The sequence below is a fragment of the Hippoglossus hippoglossus genome, chromosome 2 (assembly GCF_009819705.1).
Source record: "Hippoglossus hippoglossus isolate fHipHip1 chromosome 2, fHipHip1.pri, whole genome shotgun sequence".
Taxonomy (NCBI): Eukaryota; Metazoa; Chordata; class Actinopteri; order Pleuronectiformes; family Pleuronectidae; genus Hippoglossus; species Hippoglossus hippoglossus.
This window is the reverse complement of record NC_047152.1, coordinates 6,675,030-6,699,271: the sequence shown is the minus strand read 5'-3', so window position 1 is coordinate 6,699,271 and position 24,242 is coordinate 6,675,030. Positions and strand designations below refer to the sequence as shown.

General features: G+C 42.9%; 2 protein-coding genes and 1 long non-coding RNA gene across 7 annotated transcripts in view; 1 reads left to right on the top strand and 2 right to left on the bottom strand.

Annotated features, from left to right (window-relative positions):
* The window catches only part of LOC117775518 (histone deacetylase 4-like), a 62,526-nt gene extending 44,789 nt beyond the window's left edge, over positions 1–17,737 (bottom strand). For 2 of the 5 annotated variants that reach the window (XM_034608799.1, XM_034608835.1), the window contains exons 1-2: positions 8,340–8,768; positions 4,931–5,376 (exon numbers count right to left, since the gene is read on the bottom strand). In XM_034608799.1, coding sequence (XP_034464690.1) covers positions 4,931–4,952 — 22 coding nt within the window. In that variant the 5' untranslated portion in view covers positions 4,953–5,376; positions 8,340–8,768. Of the gene's footprint in view, positions 1–4,930; positions 5,377–8,339; positions 8,769–13,296; positions 13,362–15,646; positions 15,748–17,605 lie in introns of those variants that run through there. The other 3 variants (XM_034608808.1, XM_034608817.1, XM_034608826.1) reach the window with 3 other exon arrangements.
* On the top strand, positions 15,688–19,854 carry aamp (angio-associated, migratory cell protein). The gene is made up of 11 exons (XM_034608909.1): positions 15,688–15,998; positions 16,204–16,341; positions 16,435–16,554; positions 17,189–17,328; positions 17,644–17,788; positions 18,107–18,190; positions 18,326–18,441; positions 18,557–18,645; positions 18,740–18,830; positions 18,923–19,077; positions 19,177–19,854. Exons 1-11 carry the CDS (start codon positions 15,908–15,910, stop codon positions 19,250–19,252), a joined length of 1,245 nt encoding a protein of 414 aa, XP_034464800.1. The 5' UTR covers positions 15,688–15,907; the 3' UTR covers positions 19,253–19,854.
* A 1,024-nt stretch (positions 19,855–20,878) lies between these two features.
* On the bottom strand, positions 20,879–23,497 carry LOC117775779. Its single transcript, XR_004616331.1, has 3 exons — positions 23,331–23,497; positions 22,887–22,914; positions 20,879–20,962 (listed from the first exon to the last, which is right to left on the bottom strand). It is a non-coding gene; the product is annotated as an uncharacterized LOC117775779 (long non-coding RNA).
* Between the last annotated feature and the right edge of the window lie 745 nt (positions 23,498–24,242).

Sequence of the window (24,242 nt, the reverse complement as noted above, 5' to 3'; positions counted from 1 at the left end):
ACACACAGAGTTGATGCTTGTTAATGAGACGCTGGTGGATCCTGACAACTGGTGTGTGGGATTACACCGAAAACAATGCAGGCAGATATTTGGAGCCAGTGTCCTTAATAGCACACTTTAACAGCTTCAGTGCTTATCGTGGGATAATCTCAAGGTCTCTGGACACCAGTCCTCCAAAATATAAGCACTTGTTTAGTGCTTTTGATGACGACGGTGGAGAGCACCGTCTCGCACGCTGCTCTGAAATCTCCCACAGCTTTTCAGATGGGTTGAAACTGACCCGTGCATCTGCATCGTTTCTACACTTAGTTCACCCATCTTTACGTCACACATGGGTTTTTCTCTGCTTCTCGCGATCTCCCATTCTCCTAAATGCGATGTAAACCCACAGAAACATGGTTTGCTGTAATCTCCCTCTCCATCTGGAACGCGGGGAAACCAAGACTGTCACCGGGATCTGATAAGAGTTATTGGCAAGTGACCACAACCACAGAGGTGCCTCACAACATCAGGGAAAAGAGGCAACAAGATAAACTGAGTTGAGGCTTTTCTGAGAGGTGGCCTGTGAAAGTAGAGCGAAATAAACCTTTAAAGAGTCAATGAATCACAAAATAGACAAAGATATTGACTTCAAATGTTTCTGCTTTTGACAATAACATTTCCTGTGCTCGGGTCGTCCATCCATTCGTCCTGGATTGTGAACATGATATCTCAAGAACGCCTTGAAGGAATGTCTCTAAATTTGGTGCTGACATTCACTTGGACTCAAGGATTGACTGATTAGAATTTGGTGGTTGACGGTCAAAGGTCAAGGTCACTGTGACCTCCCAAAACATATTTTTGGCTTCTTACGTTAGCTCTATGCTAAGCGTAAGTTTAAAACTAATGTCGCCGGCTAATGTGCTGAAGCTCTCGGCACACAGAGTAATCACTCCCGTGCAAACACTCCTTTTGCAGATAACCCCGCAAAAAATGACTTAATAGTCTGACCCCTTTTGTTCTGGGAAACCTAAACCCCGAAAAAGTGTTTTATATTTCACTTTTCTAGGAAGAGATTTATGGTAAATGATATTTAATCTAAAAATCCCACTGCTGCTGTAATAAAGAAAATGAGTAAGTCCTGGATAAAAAACATGCGCGCTGGTAAGCTCATTTACAGATTACAAAAATGGCACACAGGCACGCAGGCACACACGCGCATGCTCCCAAACAGAGCTGCTGCATGAGGGTGAACACAAACACACACACACAAACACACACACATGCACACACTCTCAGGGCTTCACTTACAGGGGCTGGTAGATGATCGGAAATAAGTGCAAAGCAAGTGCAGGAGAAAAAGTTGGCAGCTGTGGATCACACTGCAAATGCAACAAAGCTGTGATCTCAAAGTCTCATTGTTCACCCTGAGAACAAAGCCAGTGTTGTCTAATTACACTCAATGTAAAACAAATTCAATTTAACTGTGGCGGTGGCAGACAGCCCTGATGCAATTTGCTCTCATCTATTTCTCTAAAGGACAATTATAAAAAGAGAAATCGAATGGCAGCATTTCACAAAACAGAACAAACTCCTCTTACTTCTCTAAACGTCCCCGCCATAAACATTTCAGTGGGAGAAAAAAAAAACCCACAGGACAAGCTTGACAGGCACCACAAGGCCAGAATTTTGCACATTTCATGTCTTTAAATGTGTCTTGGCTGCCTGTTTCCATCTCTCTCACTTCCAACGAGGCTGTCTCCGAGCTGTCATTCAAACAAGAGAAGCAACACCTCGAATTGACGCCCACACTTGGCAGCACTCGGAGGACCGTGATCCTCTCCTCCTCAGGCTTCACAGAGCCAAACGAGACAGTGAGAAACAGCAGCTGCAGGTAGGAGTCGTCTCTCCTGGACTCGCGCTGAAAGATCACAGCTTTTCTCTCTGTTTTTGTTCGAGAGGTGAGTTAACACGGGCGAGATCCCAAATCGGGAAGTACAACTGTTACGATGAAAGGCGGAGGGAGGCAGGTTGGGGAAATTAAAGAAGGCTAAATTATATTTTGACAGACGCTGCTTAGTTTATCTGCTACATCAGCTGCTGCAGCCAATGACGAGAAGAGAATGAAGTTTCCTGTCTTGGCTGCGTTCTGCGCTGGGCACTGATTCAATATCACTGTTTGTCTTCCTCCAACAGAATGGTATTATGATATGATAATGACAGAGGTATCAGTTCACACAATTATAAAAAAATAAAAGCAATTGTGAGTTCCAGGGGGTTTAATAAATGATATTTTCTAATGAGGTGCATTATGGGACACGTTCTCTGGACTAGAGGCTTCAATTTTGACCATTTTTTACAGGATGTTTCCTGAGCGCCTCCTTTATAGAAGCACAACACTAGCAAATTAAAAGTTAAAACCACTCCATCTAACTACCCATTCACAAGACATAGATATCACAACTCTATATTTAGGACTATTCAAAGCCTTTGAGATACGCTTAATCATAACGCTTATGATTAATGAGCTCAGACACAGATTAGGGGAAGACTGCGAGTCTGCACGACTGGTCGGATTTTATTTTTAACACTTTTCTAAATCACAACACCAGCCCAGAAACGAATAAGCCTTGAATTTAAACATCAAAACTGTATATTTAGACTTTTAAAAACCTTTTGGACACGGCAGAACTTTATAAAAACAAAATATTTATTCAAACTTACCACAAAATGAGCTCAAAAACTAATTATGAGAGGACTAAGAGAGAGGATGTCTGGCTTAATGTTATTCTTGAGATATTTTTAAGAATGTATGACAGGTAAATCATAAAACCAGCCCAGAAACAAACAAGTAGCCTTGAATTTAAATAACAGAATTATTGACAGAACTGTATTTTAACTAAATTAGTCACAAAAGGAGCTCAAACGTCTGGTTTGATATTATTTTTAACAATTTAAAAGTCATATGTTTTTAAAGCATTGTGGATGTTTTTTCGAGCAAGATGATTGTATATTAACAAAATATTTGTTCATATTTATCTATAGAAACTATAGAAACTTCTAGGCTCAAGACATATAGAAAGTGTAAAAGCATCAGCGTTCTATACTGGACTATATTTGATCATTTATTTAAAGATGAACACCTCTGACTAATTAACATGTCACTTTGCAGATGTTAGCGGATATCACTGTCATTTCTCAGGATTAGCACGGCATTAATTTCTGCAGTCAGAGACAAGTGAGCGAGTGGAGGAATTAGAAAGGAGCCGTCTAATGATGACTGCTGCTGAGCCGCGCTAATCCGAGGTTGATCTAACAATATAATGCGCTTCGCCCTGCTTGGGGACAGGGAAAGTGAGTTGTCACCGCGGCAAGGTGTCATCTCTGGGAGCTACAGACACGGCGGCGCACCAGAGACATGTATATTAGGCGCTCAGGGTTGTCAGTGATGGAGATGTTGGAGGGCTGAGGGCGCCGTCTGAGGCCGCAGCTCGTTCACGTTCCCTCGGGGAGCGGTGGTTACCTCAGCTGTGGTATTTATAGTGCACACACTCCGAGGTGTACACAGCAAACACGGTGGACACTGTCAGGTATCGCACCGACCAGAGCGCGGACCTAACCTTTTCATCTGCCAGCTGCTCACCAAATTATTTATCAGGCCTCTAAAACACAAGCCAAAGCTTTTAAATTGAGCCTGATTAGGTGTCAAAGAGAAGAGCACAGTCTCTTAATGAGCGCGCGTTATGGACTTTTTTCTCTCGCCCTCTGGAGCTCATTCATATTGAATCAAGCCAATTAACAGCGATAAAACCAGATTAAAATGTTTTATTGCGTTTCAGCGATCCGTCTGCGTTCCTAAACAAAACTTTCACATATATATTAGTGTGGCGGCTTCAGAGAGATCTCTCTTAATGGGACTGTTCCGAGGAGCTAAATTCTCATTACTCCACAAGTGAAGATTCCCAGTATGCTTCAGCAGCAGTAATGGGTTGCTGTTTCTTCAGTGCAGAGGCTGAGGGGATGCTACTAAGTTTGATCAACTGTCTGTGTTACTGTCACCTAATCTCAAAAGTGTTTTTCCTACACTGTCATATAGAGATGTTCCAATACTGATACCAGCATCATAAATACCTCTGCTACTTGGGCAAAGAAAAGTACACAAATATATGTAGTGATACCATTTCTATGAAGCAGATTAGTTGCAGATAAAGCTGGAATTTTCTTTTCCCCTATATCACTTCAAGAAGAAGGGATTTCCTGTAGTGTTTTTCAGAGCAAGCAGAAAAAGTCTGAAATTTTGAAATATTTCACCCTGGAAAGTCCCACGAGTAAAAAGGCGACATAAAGAATAAATGTCAGTTTCAAGCAATTTAACGGAAGAAATTATTGTGCATTTCCTGGATTTATTCATTTGTGTTCTTTTCCCGTCAAACTAGAAACACTGTGGCATTCACTCTCTCTATGTATTTAGGTTTTAACCTGAGCCAGGCCATGCAGCAAGGATAGCTATCTTCCATACAGGGTTAGAGGCATACAGCTGTTAAAGTAAGTTATGAAACGCACTGGTACCGGATCAGTTTGATGTCAACATACGACAAGCGTTTAAAGTTTCCCCCAGAATCTAAACCTGGGATGCAGAAAGGCTTCACTGATATCAGAGCACGAGCTGGTTCTTAAATCAGCTTTAATCGACTGCACATATCCAACTGACACATATGGTTTTCAAATTTCCATAAACATGAATAAATGGCTGCATTAAGCAAAAAATCCTCCCTTTACTGTGGGTTCAGAGGTTTTCAGATGAAATGTGAATATGAGGTGGATGCATCATCAGCCAATCATCTTGATGCTCATATAAACCTTGAAATTACCCCAAAAGAGTCAAATTGTGATATTCTAACTTTATCCTAAATGATTTTTAATTGCTAGTAAGTAAAAGTGATGATCTTACCTTGGTGGCTGTGTGATGTCATCACTGACAGACCGGGCGGGGGGGTGTCCACGCTGTACGGCAAGCGATCAGTGTGTGTTTGTGTGTGTGTTGGTGCAGATGTGATTTACAGGGTGGTAATAAAGAGGCTTTCTGCCAAAACTGTGGATGTCTGGGATTGAGAGTCTGTGCATGTGTGTGTGTGTGTGTGTGTGTGTGTGTGTGTGTGTGTGTGTGTGTGTGTGTGTGTGTGTGTGTGTGTGTGTGTGTGTGTGTGTGTGCGTGCGTGCGTGTGTGTGCGCGCACGGGTTCAGGCTGATCCAACACTCAGGACGCTCCCTCGAGAATCCCTCAAGGCTGGAAACAGGAAGCAGACGTCCAGCAGCAGCAGCATCCAATCCCCATGAGGCTTTTGATTTGGTTAGTCCAATCAGAGCAGCAGTTGGATGTCTGGCACCAGTACCAACCTGACAGAGAGGATAAAAAGGACCACATTACCACTTTCCTTTAAAAAACAGAGTAATTTAGGATTATTTCCTTGATTAATAATTTATGAAATGTCAGACATTGCTCATCGCAAATTACCAACACTTTAAAAATGTCTTTATAGTTCTTGTTTTGACATATGAACACGACAAGACACAAAGATATTCAGTTCACTAGCATAGGAGACCTTTACTTATTATTTAATCACTTAAATGATATGCGTTTTAATCACCAGACTCAAAAAGCAGCCTCACAAACCGAGGCCAGACAGACACAGAACATAGATTATCTAAATGGCAAGACCTGTATTGTGTATATTGCTGAAATGCAAATTGAGCAACTGCAGCCTTTAAATGATTTCTTCTGCAGGGTTTCCCCATCCGTGGAGCCAAACTGAGCCAAACTGAGCCAAATGAAAGTAAAAAGGAGTAAAAACTAATGTGTGAGTATGAGAGAGGCAGAAGATAAAACTAATGTAGCCTATTTAACAACTAAGAAAACTGCGAACCAAGCTAATAAACATGGATATTCATAAAAAAGAATTAACTTTATTCAGTGAAGCTAGTTAGTTGTCATTACATACAGACACCTCCACTAAATCTAAGGTTAACATTAGGTAATAAGCCAAGTTTACTGAATAGACTTTTAGCTTCAAGTACAATAAATGTAGCCTGCTCTCTTTTACAAATATGGGTATATGGTAATGAGAGCAGTTGAAAACAAAGTGGAAATCTTTTTTAAATAACGTAAAATTGTATTTGAATAATTTCAAACTCCCCCAGTCAGCACCTCCGACCTCTGAAAACCTTCAGGGAAATCCCTGATATGCTGAGTTGATAATTGCCTATAACTTCAAACGTCATTTTTTATTTAAGAGCCTTTTTCTTCTTTTTCTCGCCAATTATGGACAACTGCCTCTTTAAACGCACTCAAGGAGTTTAGAAATAAAACACTCGATCCGAGACCACCATCGAAAAGTCCATATGACCTCAAGTTCAAGCTAAAGCTTCAACTGGACCAAGCTGTAACCCAATCTGGCCATAAATTGCTTGTCCCAGACATAGTTTCTTTTTGACTGGGGTGCTCCAGGATGAAGAAATAATATGGAAAAAGGAAGCTAAAATTACTTTTTATTAATAAATGGAAATGGGAACCTCTGATTCGTGCACTTGTTCTGCGAATAAATGCTCTTTTCTTTGTTTTGTGGAAGTGTAAATGATTGGTCCTTTTCGCTGTTTGTGTAAATAAATGATCTTTTCTTTGTTTTCAGAGCATAGCCTGAATTCCTCCAGCCTGGAGCAGGAGTGTCAGATGTAATCACGGCTCGGGCCCAGAGCATCAAGTCAACTTTACCACCACAAATAGAATGGGTAAAACTGCCTGAGGGCGAGGTGGGTGGAGGAGGGGTGGTGCTGAGGGCATAAGGGGAGGGGGTGATGTGCATGTTCACACCCTAGTGTGTGTGTGTGTGTGTGTTGGCAGAGGTCTCAGAAGTCCTCAGAAACAGGATGGATGCATGCATGCGTGTGTGTGTGTGTGTGTGTGTGTGTGTGTGTGTGTGTGTGTGTGTGTGTGTGTGTGTGTGTGTGTGTGTGTGAGAGAGCGGGTCTCAAGACAAGAGGGCCAGACAGTGCAGCCCCAGGACAAATTGCCCCCCCCCAAAAAAGTCGGTCACTGCACAGTGCACGCACTCTTGCGCTTTGTGATGGAAAATCAAGGCAAAAGGAGGGGTGGTGGGTACAAACGAGTGTGTCACGGGGAGTAGCTGACACTCCAGGGGGGCTTCAAGCAACACCATTCTCGTGTGTGTGTGTGTGTGTGTGTGTGTGTGTGTGTGTGTGTGTGTGTGTGTGTGTGTGTATGTGTGTGTGTTAGGCCATTGTCCCTAAAAAGAGCTTGCTTGATGCAGGGTGACAGATCTGGGGAGACAAGCCCTGAAGCCCTGAAGTAAAGAAATAATTAAGACTTGGAAAATGGGTTAAAACCGTGGTGGAAAATCTCACCAAAATTAGCAATAAAAAGATTGCATTTTTCCTTAAATGCATCAATTAACATGCAATAAGTTCCTACTTTCCAGCATAATAACCGTTGTCTATCTATAACACCCAACTTGCCTTTAGCAAAGTGCTTTTCCTTGATAGTTTTTAACTACTACTACTGTTTCTGTTAACCTTTTATTTGCTGTTACTTGTTGTAATGATGGAAAATTGTATTTGTTGTCATTGATTTTAGATTTTGCATTACATCATTTAGTGTCTCTGATTTCAAATGCTAGTTGCCTTTGATGTTTTGTATTCTTGTTTTTATTTGTCCTCGTAACGGCTCGAAAAGTGCAACACAAATAAAGTTGTTATCATTATTTATATATATATATGGCTGCTAGCCTATGTTGTCACACAAAAAGGTGGGTACACTCAGTTAGCCCAACCCTGCACTCCACTCCAAACTCACACTAACATCTCCAAACACAAAAATCCACCTTTCCAAACTAATATTTGCTGCAGCAAAACATTTTCCTGAGCTTATCGACACTTTAAATCTGCAGCAATATGTGGCTTTGATGTTGCTCCAACAACCCGTACGCCCCCATTCACAAAAAAAAAAAATGAAAAAAAAAAGAAAGATTGACGCATGCAGAGAATTACCACCGCCCATCCCGAACCATTCACACACTCAAACACACACACACACTTGCGCAGGCCTGCACCTTGGTTTTACTGCTTTCCTCCACAACAACAACAACACGTCCGTAAGGCGTACGAGCAGACTGCATAGAAGCCCAGGGCTCGGCCGCGCTCTATAAATAGCTCAGCAACAATCGGCATAATAAACATCGCCTCAGCCCGTCCATTCCCCCCCATTACTGCCCTGCACACTTCCCGCCCGCTCCGGTGCCATAAAGCGCGTGGAACCCCGCACTCCGAGGAGGTGAAAACATTCCTACCACATGTGGACGCGGCTCCGGCTCGGGCAGAAAACAACCGGGACGCTGGGAGGGGAGCGGAGCGGAGCGGAGCGGAGCGGAAACTTCAGCCGGACATTGTTTTGGTGAATCCGCGTCTGTGCGTCGCATCCCTGCGTTTGAATCTCATCACCGAAAGCGGCGCGGCTCGGCTTTACGCGTTCATCCCCGGGAGGAGTGCGAGCGCACCCGCGGCTCAGCTACACGCAGACCAGCCGTCCCAACACGCGTCCCGCCGGCCTCTTATTTCTCTCCCATGTTGCTCTCCGGAGGGTTTTTTTTTTTCTTCTTCTTCTCTCTCAGCGCAGGAGGAGGAGGAGGAGGAGGGAAAAAAAGATCATCCCCTGACAGACTCCGCCATACTGGATTTCTGTCTCCGCGTCACATGGAGCGCCCCTGCATCTATCAGAGGCGGGGTTAGCCTGGTGGAGAGGAGACGACCCACTGGTCTGCAGCGGGACACATGGGTCTGAATGTGTGGGGGAGATTCAGAATAAAACCCCTGGTTGTCTCATGCTACTTCATTACCTCTATCCTACATGATAATAAAAACAATCATCATCCATTCCTTCATCATTATAATTCAGCTAATGATAATAATAAAGTTATATGTCACCTTTTAACACCCAGATACAAGGTGTTTTCAAGTGAAAAGTGAAAAACTGAACACAAATTGAAGGTCGCACAGCTTCAGATAACATAAGAGCACAAATGTAACAATAAAAGTTGAGAAAAGAGATAATATAAAATGAAATAAAACACTATAAAATGGATTGGAATAGTCAGTAAGACTGGGTGAATACAAATAAAGAAAGGTGGACAGCCATGGCCCGTGTCCTTTCACCAGGTTTTGTGGTAAAAGTAGTTTTTGTGTAATAACAAACAAACACCACCTCCTTAGTGGATGTAAAGATGTGTCTTTATAAGAGATGTTCATAAATGCACCATAAATGTCTGTGGTGCACAATTTTTCTTGGTTTTCTTGTTATTTCTATTGACCATGGAATCGTTATTACATACTTGTACAGTTATAGTCTCTTATAGTCTCTTTGTTTTTGTTTTTGTGTTTTTATGCTTAATAACATCCCTTCAATAGTCTATTGCTAGAAATGTACATTTGTGATTTTGTTATAGAGTTGCTATAACTAGCTCATATTGCTGTAATGATGTGTAAGTGCAAATCAAGTCAAACATCAAAATAATTATTATCTTTAATCGATATGATTTAAACATTTACATCTATTGAAGAATTGTTCCTTTTCCATAACCAGTAAACGTAAGGTGAAACTTATTTATCCAATTCTTGCTCAGTGTAACATGAGACACTCCCCCCCCCCCCCCTGTCCTCTCTGATCCAATATGCTTCTATTTTCATGACTTAATATTTGATTCTGCATCTCAGCAAACACCCTCCAGCAAAACTGCAGCCTGGTTTAGCCGACTTGATTCCTGTAGTGTGCTAACCAGTTCCTATATATATGCGACACTCGCAGGAAGAGACAGTGTGATTTCTCACCGAGCGCAGGTAGACGACACATCCACTCGGCTCTCTCTGGTTCCTCTTGTACCCTCAGGCCCCTCTGTCGGCTCAGCGAAGTTCACAGAGAAATTTAAGGAGGATTAGAATCTGGGCCTGAATGAATCAGGCCATGGCACCGAGGAGGAGGAGGAGGAGGAGTTGAAACATGACTGAACTTCATTACTGCCCAGATTTATGCCAGGATGCCATTCAGCAGAGAGAGGAGAGATTTGACGAACGTCATTACACCCACTGTTTACATTTACTGTCACTTTCCTGCAGACAGCTGCCATATTAAGATCCACGTCAGCTCCATTCGAGCTGCTTTCAGACGAGCCCGGATGTTTTCCTGCATGTGAGAACGCAAAGTCAGTTGTGCAATACATTTGCCGTGATGCTCAGATGCCCTCGCCTGAATGTTCCAGACATTTTCTTGTTGTTGTGAACGCGTCTGACCTGAACAATCTCCTGCTGCATTCTTCATATGTAAAAGGCAAATTCCAAAAGTCCAGAGTTCCAGAGTTCATGTCTGAACACGGCCTTGGACTCCGTTTGTTTACAGAGGAGGAAATTCTACTTTGATTTTCTCAAACCCTCTCAAATCACATTTACCCTATTTGTATTCGTCAATTCTTAAACCATCCACCATCTTTTCACTGACCCTCCTCCTCTACGGGGACATCGGGGGTCACGGTCCACCAGCAACTTGTCATCTTGCTTAAGGGCACTTCAGCAACTTTACTTTCATGAGCCCTGACCTTCCCTCAGTCACGGTCATCATTTCTTATTAAAGTATTTTTAACTCAGTCCCTGCTGTGTGCTGCTCCGCCACAACCTGCATTCATTAATCAAGGCCGATCCTCGTTTGGAGTACAAGGGAAGTCGTTTGGGACAGCCGTATCCATAGCAACAAAGACTGATCATTTCTGTGGATTAGCTGTGGAGCATCGGTTACGTAAGGCGGGTCTGTCTTAGAGGCATCTCTTATGTTGTTGTGCTTGAGTAAGCTCTTGGGGGCTAAAACCTCAGAGCTGGACGACTGCAGACTGTCTTCCTTTTTATATATGATCACAAACATGAGGAGGCAAGTTCTCCTTTTCACTTCCTTCTGTTTACACCAAGCCATCCTAAATAATAATAATAAATCATTTAAATGGGGAATACCACTTTAAAAAAGAATTAAAGCATGTTGTTTCCATGGTTCACTTTGGTGTAGATTGGGAGGACCTACCCAATCCTGCAAAACTAATAAACTGTTTAAAATGTTTCCTTGTCCAAAAACACAAATGGTAAAACTGTAATTAAATGACAAGTCACCCGAAATCCAACCTGCACTGAAAACCTGATTTACAAGAAAGCAAATATGACAAGTATGACTTTACAGCCATGTTTGCAGCTTCTGTGAAGGTACGTAGCAACAGGGACGTTACAGCAGCGCCAGCAAAGCAGGCAACAGGCTAAAAGAATCGTTTAAGACTGGAATGATGTGTTTCTTTGATTGTTATAGCAATCTAATAAATAATTAATTAAGCAAAATGTAACCGATAAAAAGTTAATACAGACGTATTGATGTGAAAAACTTGTTTTAACTATGATTCTTTGACGATAAAAAGCAAATTGTAAGCAATTCCCTTCATTTCTTTCAGAAAGGCATAAACCTCATCGTGTCATACTCTGATCAAAAGCTCAGTTTTGACTTGTGCTGTCAGGGAGCACAAATTAATCTTGGACATCTGCACCGTATTGTTTGTCTATGGGCTTTTGCTGACGCGGACATGCATAAAACACTAAAATGTGTGTGTCTGTGTGTGTCTGTGTGTGTCTGTGTTTGTGTGTGTGTCCAGAGCAGTGATGTCAAAGCAGGGATTAGATTGGCTTATATTGCCCAGAGCAGCACATTTGCAATTCAGTGAACATCACACTCGGGTTGCCAAATCGCTGATTATGTTAGTTTAACTATTTTGCATCCAGTGGAGCCGCCGTCACCTGCTTCCACTTTGGGTTTATATCCAGTGAGGGTTTCTATGAGTCCTCTTACTTGGAGCATGATGCCTTTGGAAGCATCTGCACCAGAGTACCTTACTTGACTCTGGCTAAAAAACACAGAGTAATGATGTTCCAAAAATACACCATTTTTGTTGGAAGAGGAGCAGCGATGGGGCCAGAGAGTCAACAGGCGAGTGTGCAGGGCCTGCGCCGAGTACCACAGCAGACACATCACACACAGGCTGTGGACCAGACCACTTGCAGTACACACACAACTGGCTGTTAGTGGTTTGAGAAGGGAAACTGCCGTCTCACCCAGCGCGCTCCCACATGAGTCAGGCGCAGCGTGCAGACAAAGCAGGCAGACCTCAGCGTCGTAAAGAAGCCAACGAGAGAGAGAAAACACTTCTGCACATCCAGCAGTGCGTTTGACAGCATGTTACGCAGCTGTGCTATGGCCTAAAGACGTAAATGGATGTGCATTTGGTTTCTCTTCGATGTTAGTTTGCTAGGGTTTAAAAGAGAGACATAAAATCTTTCCAGGATGCCGTGAAAGCGGAGTGTTTAAGAGAGAAAAGAGAGCAAAAAGCACCCGTAAAGACTTCTTGTTAACAAGAAGCAGAGTCAAGGCTTCTTACAGTCGAGCCAGTTAGTCTAAAACTTTCCATCAAAGCCTCGCTGAGCTGCATGGAGTAATTACCTCTCACACAGCAACAGCTCCCAGGCCTTATTACTGATACTGTTTATGTGTGCGTGCAAGTGTGTGTAAAGGTGCGTGTGCTACACACACACTCACAAAGTAGATGAAAATGCCTCCATGTCCTGGTCAGGCAGAGAGTGTGTGTGTGTGTGTGCCTATAAAGTAACAGCGCCCCAGAGTGTGTCCTGTGTTTTCAGACGTAAAGCAGCTTGCAGGAGTGATAAACCGAGCGATGTTGTTATGACGGGTCGCTCCTGGTTTCTCTGCCGTCCTGAGGACCGCACAGAGGAAGCCCGTCCAATGTGCTGCTCCCAGAGGGCAGGCTGGGTAAAAATAGGCAGATCCAGAAGAGTGAGACTAAACCGTCCCGTAAATCACTCGGAGCCAGAGAACCTCCAGCAGTGCTGAACACGCCCAAAGGCGTCACTCTTATCAACAACAACAAAAATCGGATTAAAAGGATTTTGACGCAAAGTTGTTTACATTTTGGTGATTTTTACGTAACATCTGCTTTTATGAAGTATTTGATAGTTCTTTAAAGATAGGGTTGGTAATCCTGGAAAAGGTAGCAAGAGGCAGGTACGCCAGCGAATTGGTCGATTGGTCGTTCAGACAGAGGCTGAAATAGGAACTGCAGCAATGGACAATATGAGGAAAGTGCATTAGAGCATGTAAACCTTTTGAAACCATTGAATCGTGTACCTGCAGTACTTGAGTTAATGTACTTTACTCACTTGCCAGCTCTGCTGACGTTCAATTCTGGAGAGTTCACAGCCAAAAACCTGCTAATCCTGACAATCTGTGAAATCATGTGGAAAACAAGATTTTCAGATAACTTGAGGGAAAAAGACAAGCTCAGTAACTCAGAGGGGGGGGGGGGAGAATTTACTTTTCTTCCCGTGATTGGTGTTTCATTGCATTTCATGGAGAGAATCAAAAGCTATTCAGGGTCAAAGCAGCTCATGGTCCCAGTTACATATATGTTATTCCTGACCACAGAATATACGCTCCTGACTGAGATTAAAACTGCCTTCATCTTTATCAGTCTTTGTTTTCATTGTTGAGGGCATTTTCTGAAGTTTATTTATACACATAAGCCTAAAAGAATTTCCAACGTCTGGGTTTTAATGTTTTCGGGGGCGTTTTCTCGGGAAAACACCGACTACTTTCCATGTTTTGGTTTGAAAACGTAATTTAATTATAAGGGAAAATATCAGCTTTTGGAGCAGGGTTAGCATCGTCCTTCTAAATCAACCGCTACCCGCTGCAGTAAAAACGTCCCAAAACATGATTAATGTGCCCGAGTGAATCCGACAATGTTCGAGCTTCAGACTCGTGTGAACAGGAGCTGATTGGAGGCCTTTCGCCGGCACAACGGCCAGAAAAGAAAACGATGAACTGCAGAAACAGATGAAATCAAGCGTCTGTGACCATTCCAGCGTGAAAGTTCAACAGCCTCTTCCAGCATTACTCCGAACCGAGTGGAGAGTTTATAAATCTCTCACTCAGAGCAGATTTCAAATGTCTAAATAACGTACAACCCGATGTTTCCACATTTTTCCTGGGGGGGGGGGGGGGGGTTGAAATGGAAGGGCTTCAGCGGCCAGTAAAACTTATTTGGGCATGGAGTCGGCGAGCTCCCTGCCAGCAGCATATAGCAAGAGACATAAAACCCCAACCCCAAAAACCTGAAGTAGACAAACTGCGTGTTCATAAAATATCTCTGGCCATGCAGGGAGTGTTTGAAGGTGGGGTTAAGAGAGGGAGGAGAGCGATTTTAAAAATGGAGCAATGGAGCAAATAATAAGATTTGCTTTTATGTCACCCCAGTGTTTTACTGCAGTCATATGAATACTGTAAATATAAATATACACATAAACAACATGGGATGTCAGATCTGTGCCTATACCTGTCGGTCAGCTCACAGAGGTCAAAGGTCAGAGATTCATTACCTCATGCCAAGGAGGTTATGTTTTCATTTGTCAACAGCATTACAGAAAAACTACTCGACGGATTTTCATGAAACTTGATGGAAGGATGCAGTATTTGACGTTTTCAACCTTTTCCCAGGGAATAATTAATGGATCTAGATGACAAATATCAGGCATATTCAGGGGACTGATATCTATGAGTGTGTGCAATTTAGTTCAGCTTGATTGAGTTCTACTGACAGCTATCCTGGTTGATTCTGGTGTTGATTATGTGCTTTTTGCTTGATTAATATAATTATGTGTAATTGCAGTTTGGCATTTGTTTGAATCACCAAGCTGTAGGTTATATTGTGAATTCACAAGGGAAAAAAAGGTCTCTCCTTATTTGCTACACAAACCTGCACAATGGTATGAAAATAGAAAGTATCACCAGCATGTATATGGCTTCACTTTCAGCCCCTGTAATCACACATGAGTAAATTATAGTTTCATGACTCTACACCTATAAGTGGTGAAGCGGGATGATGATGCTGACTCATGCATGTCTGAGGTGATTCAGTTTTCAGCTCACTACAGAGAGACGAGCGTGTTGGGAGTGAATGAAGGAGACAAACAGAATCACTGAGAGAAGAGAATGATTATTATCATGCGAAGGGAAGGATTGCAAAATATTACAATGAGGAAGTTTCGGCGATTATATTTAAATGGGGAGACATTTCTGCCCATGCAAGGACTTTTACTTCCTGGAGAAAATACTCTAAAAATAACTCATTATACTTTTGAGCATATTTTGATGATAATACTTTGGTTCTTTTGCTGAAGAAAAGTTTCAATGCAGGACTTTTACTTGTAGTACTTTTCTTATGTCTCTCTACTCACACGGTTTGCGCTTTTTCTAACAGAAAATTACTTTTTTGCAATCATCCTGTGCCACAACACTTTACTTTAAAACATTTATATTCAAACCACTACAGTGAAAAGTGTATATAATGTATAAATAAATATATTTTCTGATCTGCCTGCTCCTGCAACAACTGAATGTGTGGAGCAGTAAAGTTTGATCTTATCTTAATTTATCGATTATTGCATTGCATTGTTTTGTATTTATTACTTTTACATTAATGACAAAGAAGCAGTGGAAGCAAACACTCACGTCCTCTCACTTTCTTCTGTGTGCGACCGTCACCTTGTGGACAGCGAAGCAAAACAACCCTCAACACGTGACCATGCGTGTGTCGTCATCACCGTGCGCCGGCATCTCCAGCTCAACATGTGAAGAAAACACGGGGAGGTTTTTATTTTTGACATTTAACTACATGCGACGGTAAACGAGCTGAAGTCTAACTTTTGCCTCCACGTTACGACCTGAGGCGGAAGTCGGGTTCGCGCGGGTGTGTGTTTGTTAGCGTGCGGCATGGACCACATGGAGGAAGGTATGATCGAGCTCCACGGAGACGAGGAAATTATAGAAGTCATCGAGCTGAACGAGACGGAGCCGGGTCCTGGTGGGTAGATACACACCCTGCAGCTCATCGGGAGGCCTTTAGCCATGTTTACCAGGGACAGCCAGAGCTGGTGTCGGTTTATATTTGTTTTCAGTGACTGGAGTCAGTCAGAAAAGGTCATTTCAGAGTTTCTAGTTGAAAAGCTCCTACAATCACCCCCTTTTTAAACTTATGGTTTCTTTCTGTTTCCCTGTGTCTCCATTAGATGATCTGGCTGACGACCTGGACGATGTTGACTTCGAGGAGTCTGGAGAAGCAGACTATGATGACGAAGGCTGGGAGACGGATGACGAGATGGAGGCAGAGCAGGATGACAGCGAGCTCACCTTCTCCAAACACACCGGTAACAGCCTGTGTCAGATCGGTGCTGTTAGTTACGCTCTGGACACTCGAGCCCGGTGAAGGTTTGATTTTATCTCCTCTTTCCTCTGCCCAGGGTCGGTGTTCTGCGTGAGCTTGGATCCTGCGACCAACAGCTTGGCCGTGACAGGAGGAGAGGATGACAAGGCCTTCGTGTGGAGGCTGAGTGACGGAGAGGTGCTGTTTGAGTGCACAGGTGAGTGCTAATGGCAGACTGACCTCTGCTGCTACCGGTCACCTGCCCTCAGAAGTAAGAATCAGGGCCAGGGTATTGTCAGCGTGTACAGCACGACCCTAAATGACCCTCATCACCTGTACAAGGTCGAGATTTTAAAGATGTTCCAAACAATCCTTGATGAGTCTAGCGTCCCGTTTAAAAAATCATTTATCCCTTTAGCCTTTTAAATGACTCATTGTGAAGTATTTCTTGTTATTACGTGGTTTGACCAGATATGGTTACTCCTGGCTGTACAACTAATGGCTCCTCAGGGATAATAAAGATATCTGTAATATGGAAACTGAGTCGCCCTCCTGGAGCCGTAGAAAAACGTCTGCTGACCAGGCCTTGACCCTAAAAAATACAATGGCGCCGCAACCCATCGATTAAATTTGAGATTAGTAACGTCTTTGTCTGTCCTGACATTAAAATGAGTGATCACAGAAAGTTGCATCCTTATTTTCCCAAAAAAGACAGAGACAATTTTTTCACCCAAAATATCTGAGAGAGAGACAAAATAGAGAGAAGTAATAGAAAACTGAACTGCTCTTGTCTTGGCTCAGTAAAGAACACCAGTACAGTTAAATCAGAACCCTTTCTTTGTTTCCAACAGGGCATGGAGACTCTGTGACGTGTGCCATGTTCAGCCACGACTCCTCGCTGGTGGCCACGGGGGACATGAGCGGCATGATCAAAGTTTGGAAAGTGGAAACCAAGAAGGAGATCTGGTCTTTCGAGGTCTCAGATCTTGAGGTAAAGAGCGTTGGGAGAGAGCATGTGTGTTTTTAGTTTGTGCATGTGTAAGCACTTGTGTATGGGGTTTTATTGGGGCTAAAGGAATTTATGCCCCAATAAATAAGCTGAGATTTTGGGGGGTTTTCTGTGGTGGAAATGAGGGATAGGACATTCTCCCCCTGCTTAACCACGACTGCTGAGTTGCACGTCAGCAAGGCACACAACTAATGATGATTACAAGATCTGCTCATTTGCCTCTAGTAGAAAAAATGCATATAACCCGTGTGTAAAGTACCTGTTAATTTGCAGTTGTCTGCCCTGCTTCCTCCTCAGTGGTTGGAGTGGCATCCCTGTGCTCCGGTGCTGCTGGCGGGAACAGGCGACGGCAACGTGTGGATGTGGAAGATCCCATCGGGAGACTGTAAAACCTTCCAGAGTCCTGCGTGCCAGGCCACCTGCGGCAAATTCCTGCCTGATGGTGAGGGATAAGAAACCAAGACGCAGAGTCACTGGGTAGTTGTACAAAAAGTACAATTAAAAGCAATTTAGCCTGGGGCCATATTTATCAAGCCCAGAATAATGTGATATGTATAAAGCTATATTAATAGTTTTAACTTCAAATTCAAATGTGTATTATTCAAATTTGTTTTGCCTGCACACTGGTGACACCTAGTGGCTGGAGACTCAAAAGAAGAACTGATCAGATTTCAGTTGTCAAATATTAAAGATCCCGGTGACCTCGGCGGAGGCAGACGACTTCAGGAAAGGCGGTAATTCTAGTTTTATTTGTTCTCAGGTAAACGGGCTGCTGTGGGTTACAATGACGGGACAGTACGTGTGTGGGATTTGAAGCAGGGCAACGCCGTCCATGTGGTTAAAGGTGAGTCTGGCAGCTCTATCGTGTGATTTCAACCTCCTGTTACCTTTTAGTACTTAGTGTAAACAAATGATTTTAGACTAACATCCCACACCTCTCTTTATTGTGGCTCATGTTTGGTCCATCCCTTTTTCACAGGTCAGGACGGACACCGGGGAACGCTGACCTGCCTGGCGTGCAACAAGGACAGTTCTCTGGTGCTGACGGGTTCAGTGGACGGCTGCGCCAAGCTCATCAACACTGCCACGGGCAAGGTGGGTGTCACGACAACGCCATGATAGAACAGTCTGGACAGGAAAGAGGGAATAATTGTTATTCTGTAAGTAGTACAATTATTAATTTGATGTGTGTGTGTGTGTGTGTGTGAAGGTTGTCGGAGTATTCTCTGCGAATGGAGGAAACCCAAAAGCATCGATAGACGAGGAAACATCCGTCGAATCTGTGGGATTCTGTAACATGTGAGTTCTTAAGTATTGTAAAGTTTAGGAAAGTGACCAGCGTCTGACTGTGGAAAGTAGAGTTTGACAGTCTCATCTCTCTTGTTGTTTCCAGCCTCCCTCTCATCGCGGTGGCGTACCTGGACGGGACTCTGGCCATATACGACATCTCCTCCCAGGTCCTGAGGCACAGGTGCCAGCACGAGGTAACCAGCAGCAGAAAGAGGGGGGGGGGGGTGCTTGTGTGGCTAGTTTGGAAGTGCACACGTTACCTTAAACTCCTCTTGTTTTCCTCCAGGCCGGCATCGTTCACCTGCGGTGGGAAGAGTCTTCTTCTGTGGTTTCCACCTGCAGTTTAGACGGAGCCCTGCGCTTATGGGACGCTCGCTCCGGCAACATGGTGTCCGAGTACCACGGCCACACCGCAGAAATCCTCGACTTCGCCATCAACAGGTACGACCGCGTCACAAGATAAATAGCTGCCCTTGTTTAGGCCTGGGCAGGCCTGATGCTTGATCTTAACCCGACTGTCTTTGTCCGTCTGTCCATCAGGGAAGCGTCTCACGCAGTCACCACCTCAGGAGACAACCAGGCGAAAGTCTTCTGTCTCCAAAGACCCGACCGGTAGAACAAACTGGAAGAGGCGAGAAAAGAAGAAGAGAGAGATATTTTTCAAATAAATATCCGAGACATTGGATTGAACATTTTTCACTTTTCACTCCTCAGGATTTTAAACAATTATCATGTGTGGTCTCACCATTTAATCTAAGTGTTTGCAGTGGGATTGTAGCATCCAACAGATTATCTCTCCCTTTTTCATCAGTACTTCATTTAACCCATTTAAAGTAACTGAGCGTAAAAGGAAGTTATGGTCAGTCGATCTCTTCTACACAAGTTTGGAGTGTGACTCATAAAAACAAACACACACTAACACAAAGTGGAGTTCAATGAGTGATACATTATAGTGTCCTGTTTTTGACAACCCACTTAATATTCTGTCTTCTAAAATATTTCAGAAATACACACTCGTTTTTTCTTGCTGACTATTTTTACTTTAATTGGATTTTTTGTTTGCTAAATGACAGGACGACATTTCTCAGAGTTTCCCTCTTGAGTGTGTGTGTGGTCTTCATCTCTCAGACTTATCTCACCAAACTTTGATGTAAACTAAAGTGTAAATACAGAAAGAATAACCCCCTGGGTAATTAATAAAATTCATTTTCAACCAAAGCCTGTGTTCTTTGTGACTCATGTCTTAAAAAGCCATCTGCAACCGATGAATAAGTTTATACTCATAACTATTTTTGTCTGTTTATACCCATTTGGCTCATGCTTGGAGACTAAACTGGTCACTGTCGGGTCGTGGTGACATGGAAAGTCCGGGAAAATGAACCAAAAAGCTTCTTAAATTCAAGTGGCCTCTCGGCTTGTTTGGACCACAAATTGATTCTGTTGTGATCCAGATGTTTTATATGTACTTTATTCAGATAAGAACAGAGGGGATGAGTCGGTTTGGAGACAACAGGAATCTTAAGGGAGTAGATCTTTCCAAAACCGCAGCAGAGGTATAATAAAAGATGGGGAAAACAAATTCTCCGTTCCCTTTCTTCTTTTACAGTTTTGACTATTTCACAAGAAGTTTTTACTACTCGAAAGATGTAATTCAGAGCATTAATTAAATAATATGTCCTTGTGTCCTTGCTACAGCGACAAATATCTGTCTACTGGGTAGTAAAGTTTGATATGGATTGATCCTCAATGAGATTCTGTGAATCCGAAGTCGGTCTGACTGGCACCAAAGACCCCCCCCCCCCCGGGGATCCGACCGAGCAGAAACCTATTTTTATCTTGACCGTTTGAGGAAAACAGTCTGATCTGGTCTCAGCCTTAGTTTGCTGCCAGACTCCAGGCTGAAATCAAGTACAATGATTTTCTCATGGTATGATTGAGTTTCACAGTTGAAGAAAACATGCAAAAGATGCTTAGGATAATATGTGTGTGCATCTTTTTTGCAAAATTATCTTCTAAAGAGTATGGAGGCCCAAAGGTGACAAAATGCTATAAAAAATATAGTAGAAATATAGAAGTTCCTTCCAAGGACCTTTGAGAACAAACTCAACTTGATCATTATTTAAATTCACAAGATCCAGTTCGGTCGCATACACTTATAAATCTAGCTTTCAATTAAACGTGATCATTAGCAGTGGAGGGGAGAAAACATCACTTCCTTGGCAGAGGTAAATATGAGCTTTACCTTTATTTGGAAATGGGTGATCAGTGGTGAGTTCATGATTCTTCCCAGAAGGTTCCTCCCTCATTACGGCAGCTTGGGCTTTATCTGGAAAAAGTACAATGACCTCAGTCTTTAGCTTTTAAATACTATCAGCAGAATGACTCGACAGCAAGTGGGTCATCTTGGTTATGCAGAATCAAGCGAGGATGATGACTGTGACCTCAGACGTTTGTGTTTGTAGATTTGCAACATAATTATAAATATCTGTATTTGAATCTGAATATTTGTAAATGAATTAGATCCTGGTATTTATAAAGGCTGCAGCACAACAGTTCTTAATTATTCAGAAACACCTCAGCAGTGCAAACGTCACCATCCTGTGTACAGTTACTTGTATTAATGTATATTCAGGTTCAGGGGTGAGTTCCTCAGCTTAAGACTTCTTTCCTTAACAGAAGGAAGCTACTTCCTGACCAGACTGCTGCACTCCTCCCAGCTCCTCCTCACACATTTTATAAAAGTTTCAAAGCCCAAGCCTCTATTCTTCTGTTCCTTTAACTCTATCGTTGTTGTTCTGTCCTTTTTTTTTTCTACTCGCTGGTTCCTCTCCTCTCCGCTGTCCGTCACACGGAGGAAAAACAACTGTCGACATGGCATCCTGTGCACCAAGTGCTTCTTCCTTCTACCTGGTCACTGAGCTCACGCAATCATTGTGTGCGTCTGACGGTGTACTTGTGCACATGCATAACTCACTCACACAGACAGGCAGTGATGCACTTGCACGCACAAACATGGTTGGGCATTGTTCAGTCAGATAGTGTGTAATGAGCAGATGAAATTCAGCTCTCCACCCAAACACAAGTCTCTGTTAAGTCTCTAATTAAGTCTATTCTGTGTTTTTATCCAGGCGTTTGAGATCAAATCAACCGAAAACACTGATTGTTGTGTTTTTTTAAATGTGGTGATACATTTTGTTTGGCTCCACGTCCCAGCAATTGGTGGTTTTAAAAAACAAAGCCTATCAATCAATCAAACGTCCCACTCACTAAACACAACTGATCAGTGGATATTACCCATGATCCCCAGCTTCCTGAACCAGAAGAGCTGCCACTGTAACAAATCGACCAAACTCTGTTTAGAATTCTTCACATTCTAAAACTTTAAAACTGAATATCAATAGAGATAAACTTTAGTTTTTAAGGACTTCTCAGTTTTTAATTGATTTACAGTTAAGCATCACTCTGGAACCTGCTGTGTCTGATTCTGACAATTAAAACTATCAGTCAATTTCTGATAGGAGATCGTTCCTGTATGAAAGGAACGTACAATAAAACATGTATCATCGTCCGACAGCTTCAGCAGCAGCGTTTCTTACAGCCGGGCTGAAGGTCAACTAACAACCAAGGGAAAAAGAACACCTGTCAAGTGGCAGCAGGATATTCTCCTCATCCGTCACAGCCGTGTTTGGCCTCAAAGGTCAGCCTGCGCCGAGACAAAGGCGAGGAGTAGTCTACAGGAGAATCACCTTTTAGACCTTGACGGGGCTAAAGTCTGATCTATTAAATTGGAGCTCGTATTCTCTGCGGGCCGCCGCGCTGACAGCAGATGTTAGTGCCAAGGTAAACATGTGCGGAGGAAGAGGAGGAAAGTGACAAGCCTGTTAACAAAGCATCTATTTCAGAAAAGGGTCATGGTGACATTTTCTGTACAATATTTGCTCAGATCAGGACAATTACTGATATTAGAAATATGATTAAGATTTGATGCAGTAATTCCTGAAAGTGACAGAGTTAAATTCTTGAATCATTTTACAAAATGATTGAAAACATTTCAGTATTCAACCAAACAACTCGTGGTTTTTTACCTGGCATGTTTGGAAAATAAAAAACACAAACTGTAATAGTCTACCGAAGGGTAAACTTTCTGTGTCCAATGTACATGTCCTGAAATTGAGTTGAAGTTCAGTTTTATTACTTTATCTGTAGGTAATAAACTACTAATTAAAATAAATAAATATATATTTACTTACCTTAATGAATTACGGCAACGTCCTGCATCTTCTGGAGCAAGAAAGTGGCGTCAGCATTATCTGAAGATAACATTAGCTTGTTAAGTTAAAGACTGGATAACGTTAGCTCGACTATACAATATAAGCTTCACTATACAATGTTAGCATCACAAGATAATATTGGATTACGTTAGCTTGACTAGAACATTAGCTTTACTCGGCAATGCAGGATAACATTAGCTTCCTTGGATAATGTTTGATAACATTAGTTTTCTAAATAATGATAGCTTGCTGGATAACATCAACAAACACTAGGTTTGATCTCCTTTGCCAGTTGAGGTCCATGTTTGACTCTGTGCACCTTTAATTAATCACAACACAGTCCACTTCAAGGCTATGCACAAACAATCCAGATTAGATCTTTGATTTACTGTGGTATGGGAGCCAGTGTTCCAGGAAACCCACCATGCTCCTTGTCCTCCTGCGTAGTTTGAAGATGTTGTGGTTTCACGTCCAGCCTGTCCTCCCTGCTCAGTGTCTCCCTCTCGGGTGCATCTCTGTTTAAAACCATTATCTGACTGGAGCTCATCCATCTGGGCTCCCAGCTATCAGCGAAGGTCCCGTGTTTGGGTAAGAAAACAGGTCCCTGCCGGCCTTCCATCCAACGCTGTGTTTAAATATGAGACGTGTGTGACAACTCTTATATACAGGTACAGGTTGGAAGTGTATGTTCAGGCCGGTCCAGGGCCAAATAAAGGGGCCAAATACATCTTAGCCTATGTTTTAACCTACTTAGGGGAAAGTGTGGCCGGGACTCACACTTAAATAAACTGACAGCATCTTATTAATTACTAAAAATACTTATAACACCCAAATGACTACATCAAAGGTGGGTCCTTTAAAATCCATAGGGGGGGCAAGTTTCAAGAACTAGTCTTTTATTGTGTTAAATGAGAAATAAGATTATTCTTGTTAGATTCAAACAAATACTTATTCCTTCAACATTTTTCTCAGACGTCCACGTTGTATTTCGTCAATTTCATGTTGGGATTTTCCAACTGGGCTTTGTTCCGCTGCAGAGGATAAATATCGGGGGGCCTTCTTGAAGTGTCTGGGGGGGCCGTGATGGAGAGTGTGAAGACAAACAACAGGCCATGCCCAACACCGACGTTAACCTGGAATGTTCTTATCTTTTTTCAGGCTGCTGGCGATTACGGCTTCCCATCGTCGTCTTCCATTCATGGATGTGCACTCCAGGCCTGGACAGTGGCGGCAAGAAATATGCAAGGGGCCAATGAAGGTAAGAGTTTGAGGGGGTTAATGGTCATTTCTGTCTCATCCAGTCACCACCCCCCCCCCCCCCCCCCCCCCCCCCCC